Genomic DNA, 5,475 nt, shown 5'->3' on the forward strand with positions numbered 1-5,475 from the left:
GTGTGATTTTTGTAGTGTATTTTGTTTATTATGTATTTGTTATGTAGTATATAATTTGATTTTTATAATGTGTAATGATTAAATATTCGTTTGGGTGCCTTTTGTTGTGTAGAATGTAATTTGTGTGTTGTAATCACTTTTTTTTATTGGATGTAGGTTCTCATGATAGATTAAGGAATTACAATGACAAATTTGAACGAATTGTACTTTCTTACCTTGGTTTTGCTAATCTCTCCTCCGACAGCTTTACCTTGCATGAATAATATTAACAGTGTACATTTTATTACAGTGTAGATAGGAATGTTTAGTTATCAATGCTACACTGTCCTTCAAAAAAAAACACTTATTCAAATTACCAGCATGAGTTCTTACCTCAGAGAAGCGGTTTAATGTTATTTAAATTTACTCTCACTATTGATTTGAGTAAGTAGCACTGAATGAAAGCAATTTTTAACGATTTTCACAATATGATATTTATTAATTATTCATCTTTAAATTTCGAACAATATTTTAAGAAACACAGAAACTAGATTTGTTATGGACTTTTACATGACTTAATAACTGATAAATTTCTTAACTCTACCTAACATGATTTAGAAAATGTTTGGTTAACCAATTAATACTGTTTTAAATGTTTTACGAAACAAACTCACTTATATTAAGAACACAGAAACTAAACTAATCCTTATACTATGAAATGTTCAAAAATATCATTTTAATTTTTATCCACTGACATTGTCTATGGTTTGAAATGAAGTTTTCAATTTCACAAAATGTTTTTACTTCGAATTCGCAACACTTTAATTTATGTTTTGGAGAATATGCTTAGGCAACTGGACTTACGTTTTCATAATCTCTGCATTGGAATGTTCAATCGTCACTCTAACCTCACTTTTAGTCGTGGTTTGACAGCTGTACTCGTCTCTTGAAGATGGTTTTTGTGTGTGAGTTGGTTGTTCCCTCGTTTTCTACGATGTTATTTGGGGAGCTACGGGATAACATGCACCCCTCACCTGTGTCTGGGACCAACTTGTTTCTCCTCCAACTTGTTTACTTCCCAACGATGCTCTGTTGTTTTCCGTTACAAGGTAAATTTTCTGATTTGTCCTTTTGTTATTGGTCACTTGTATCCATGATATTGTTTTCTAACTGCGCACTTTCTCCAACATATTGCGATGTAATTTTATTTTAATTAAATTACGGCGTAATTTGTATTTTGTAACTGCGTAGTAAATTTTATACATCTTAAAACTAATTTACAAGAAATTTTTATATGACATTCTGCATGACAATTTTTATAATAAACTTCTAGCCTATGTGTTTTTCTGATACTATAATATTTGAATTTTCTTTTGTACTAATTTATTTAACGTTTATTTAATTGTAAAATTGTTAAATTGGCCTTTCTTGTGGCATTTTTCTTTTGCTTTCATGCTTCCACTTCGATCCTAAACTTTATCTTTTTGACATGCTTCTCTATTAAAATGTATTAGTTAAATTTTGAATGATAATATTTTAATTTTTATATGAAATAACTATGGAATGAGATTTTTATTTTACTTTAAAAGTAATTTATGTCTTTCTTATAGTCTACATTATAATTTAATGAATTTTTCTCTGCTATTACTCGGTGTCGTGTCTTGAGATACAGTGTGTTCATTTCAATAGAGAAATTTTAAATTCCAAACTGTCAAATGTATGACTTCATTGAATATTTGGCATATGATGACATTCTTTCGAATGTATCGATATGCAGCATCCATCGTAATTGTTTGTGTTTGACAAATATTTGGCAAGTTACCGCATCATTTGCAGTCGCCTTAAGACCAATTGCTCAGTTGTCTGGCACTACACGACACGATTCGTTATGTTGCGTTATCGAGACAGAATTAAACAGGTGACACTTAGGGCACGTCCACACTTTTAAGCAGTGGACGGATGGCAGGCACTGGAATTTTTTTGAAAAATCGTTTACATGAAAAATGTACACACGTCTGCAGTAACTTGAAAGCACACATCGGTTGTTTTTGTGGTATCCCACTTTTTTAGCAAAAAATATATTTAGTCGCCGCTCTTGACTTCCATAAGAGGGAGGGGGCAAAAATTTAGGCACAAAGTATTGGAAAAAAAATTAAATATAATTGGGTAGTAGTTTTATTTTAAGTACTATTGAAATATAAGGAAAATGTACTCAACATTATTTTTTATAGTATATAGTTCTAAACTTTTCAATTACTTCAATTTTGGTATTTCTCACCATTGATTTATCAATCGATTTAAACTTTTACAATTTTTTAAAAAACACAAAAAAATAATATGTAAGTAACAAAATTTTACACCACACCTGAACAAATTATGTTTATTAATATAAATAACACGGGGAATAGCTTTTACATATTTGATTACGGTCGAATTAAACAGAGCCCAAACTGCATAGTAAATATGCACTACTCCCACTCCGTCTTTCACTGCTCCACGACGGTAACCATGACCACCGCTGTAAACACTTTACAGATGTAGAGGCCACGTATTCAGAGTTTTGCAAACAAATTTTGCAAGTTGACTTAAATTAACTGCACATTACAAATTAAACATTTACTTTTTAACGTGTTTCATATGTTAATCTATTTAATTATGTAGTAATCATATAAATAATATTTGCAACAAGTGCAATAAATTGTTTGGTTTTATAATAAATAACATGAACTTTAGGCATAAAAAGTCAATGAAATTCTTGTATTATGCTTACATTTACAGTAGGTTAAATTTTGCGAGTGTTATCTGGAACTCCACTTATAACATATAGAAAATTAGATTAGAAAGATTGCAAAACAGATTCGCCCGTTACTTTTAGAATAAATAAATGGCATCTGTAATGTTCCTAATATCACAGTGACAAAACAAACATTTAAATTATCTACCCTAGTGAACCGAAGATTTCATTCAGACCTCATATTTTTGTTCAAATTGCTTAACAACCTAATCGATTGTCCTGAACTTCTATCTTTGTTAAACTTTCACGTTCTAAAATACTAGAAAAAATTATTTATTCGATATAAATTTAGGTACGAATAGCTCTAGGTGTATGTAGAATAATGTCGTCCTTTAATAGTTATTTATCAAATAACAATGAATGTATTTCTTTCTTCTTTTAATTTATTTTACATATTTTAACTATTTCGTGTGTGTGTGTTTGTATGTCTGTCTTGTAGTACTGTGTTCTCGATTTTCTGTTCAACTATATATTTTTTTGTTTGTTATGCATTTGATAGATATTTTCCATCTTTTATTAACAAATTAGTGGAAACTGTTGTGGGTTTAAAACCTGTATTCCCTAAACTGTAAAATAAATAACATTGTAAATTATTTTTTTTACTATGAAAACTTCTAGGGGTCGGCGCCCCAGCCTCCCCGCACCAGCAGCCACTGAATATATTATTAGAAATTCTTTTTAAGGAAAAAATATTTCTTCAGGAGCGCCAAGAAAAATTTCTATTTATTAAAATATCCTCAATTATCCTTGCATACACGTCAAAATGTATCAAATTGTTTTAATCAATAAGATCTATGTATTACATTTGTATGTGGACTTTCATTTTATTTAAAAAAAGTTTCTGCTCTATCAGGCAGTTTTTGTTGTTACACAACACATTAATGTGTTGAATTATACTTTCATATAAAACAGCGTAAAATTAAATAGAAATCAGTTCATTATGAAGATATTTTTGTAACTTATAGATAATATTTTTGGAAGACTATCAGTTAGAATCTCAGAAAGTATATTGAAATTAACTTCAATTTAAAATTTTTATATTGGTACATATGGCTTTTCGGGAATTATAAATTCAGATCTAATATTTTCAGTTCTGCTGTATTCCTAGTATTACAGTAACTTCCTTATTCTAAATTAGAAACCCTCTGTAGAACACATTTTCGATTTTCAATTTTATAGTCATTTTCATCAGAAAGTATTGTGCCTAACATCAATAACTTGTTAGCGTTGTGTGGATTTTGTGTTTTTTTTTTTTTTTTGAAGAAATTAATTAGAGAGAAGAATAGGTATTAATGACCGATTGCACCAAATGTCGAGCTCTCCTTATAAAAGAAAGGGAAAAAGTAATAGAAATTTGAAAAAAGATTTTTTTAATTTGTGGAACACAAAAGAGTTTACAATTTCTTTAAATTCGTAAGTAGGTACCTATTAAAATTTTATAAAGTACTTACCACAAATAAAATTTAAACATGTACAGGGTGATTCACTATATTTTGAGGACCCCTTTAAAATTTTTATTTTAACCCTTCAGTGATAACGTGCAATCTTGCGACACGAGTGATAACGTCGGTCTGACTGACCGATAGTAATGTTGACCCCAAAAAACCGTTCTCTAGGTATTTTTAAACATTGAAAATAGAAAATATTGAAGAAAATAAGAAAAAACTGTAACCAAAACTTTATTCACTTGGGTAAATACACCATATGAAAACAATATAATAAAAGTAGAGTAGACAAAAATATCTAAAAACTTCTTAAGTAATAATATGATAAGTATACTTTATCAAAGAAAAAACATAAAAATAAAAATTACTAAACTATAGAAAATATGGCACAAAAGTTACAAATGTAATTAATCGATGTCCATTTTTAGCTTTTTGGCTTCGCCTTTTACTCCTGGTAAATGAGTGATTATGTTTTCTGAACGGGTTCTCACGTTTCTTGTGGGAAAATGTTTGTTCCACTTCGTTGTACCGTCTTTTCCAAGGAAATAAGGTTCATTGAAAGTAACAGGATCTTCCTCAGCATCTGAGAGATCTTGTTCTGAAGCCGTGTCTTCGTCAAATATTTTAATGTTGTCTATTTCGTCGTCATCTTCAGAGTCATCGTATTCGGTAACGTATGGATCAATTTCGTTCATCAACTGTAACAGTCTAGCTTGTTCTTTCTCGTAGGACATTTTCCTGAAGAAAAAACAATATTTTAAATGTAAATAACACAAAAAATAAAATTACATCTTACCTAATCCGTAGAATATTTTATTGCACGAGTGATAACGTCGGTCTCGTACACCGTAATATGCGATCGTTTAGCAACACGCGCATGATATGACCTAATATTGTATACTAATGTCCGTTAACAGATTACGGGAAGGTACTCTAGCGCCCACTCCCCCACCATCAAAGATGTGCCACACTAGGAAAAAAACATATTGAGTCGGTCTGTGAGACCGAACGTTATCACTGGAAGGTTAAGAGTTATAAAAAATTGTTAAATATAAAAGTTGCATAATTTTTTATGAATTTTTCGAAAATGATAGTAGAAAAACAGATGAAGTCCAAACAAAATGGCCGCGGATGTTAACTTTGTTAAGTTAAATGGAACACCCTGTATATTTTTACATATTTGGATAGAACGTTCCCTGTAAAGCATAGCCATATAGGGTTTGTTGGGTCCATCTCTAACAATAAGCAAGATACTTT

At 30.1% G+C, this 5,475-nt stretch overlaps 1 protein-coding gene across 1 annotated transcript; it reads right to left on the reverse strand.

Annotated features, from left to right (window-relative positions):
- Positions 1-4,524: 4,524 nt before the first annotated feature.
- On the reverse strand, positions 4,525-5,048 carry LOC108916115. Its single transcript, XM_018722316.2, has 2 exons — positions 5,015-5,048; positions 4,525-4,956 (listed from the first exon to the last, which is right to left on the reverse strand). The coding sequence occupies exon 2, from the start codon at positions 4,950-4,952 to the stop codon at positions 4,626-4,628; it is 327 nt and encodes a 108-aa protein (XP_018577832.1). The 5' UTR covers positions 4,953-4,956; positions 5,015-5,048; the 3' UTR covers positions 4,525-4,625.
- Positions 5,049-5,475: the final 427 nt, after the last annotated feature.

This window comes from Anoplophora glabripennis, unplaced genomic scaffold, assembly GCF_000390285.2.
Source record: "Anoplophora glabripennis isolate ALB-LARVAE unplaced genomic scaffold, Agla_2.0 scaffold2408, whole genome shotgun sequence".
Taxonomy (NCBI): Eukaryota; Metazoa; Arthropoda; class Insecta; order Coleoptera; family Cerambycidae; genus Anoplophora; species Anoplophora glabripennis.

Coding starts and splice junctions, on each gene's coding strand:
- LOC108916115 (XM_018722316.2), bottom strand. CDS start 4,952: ATGTCCTACGAGAAAGAACAAGCTAGACTGTTACAGTTGATGAACGAA.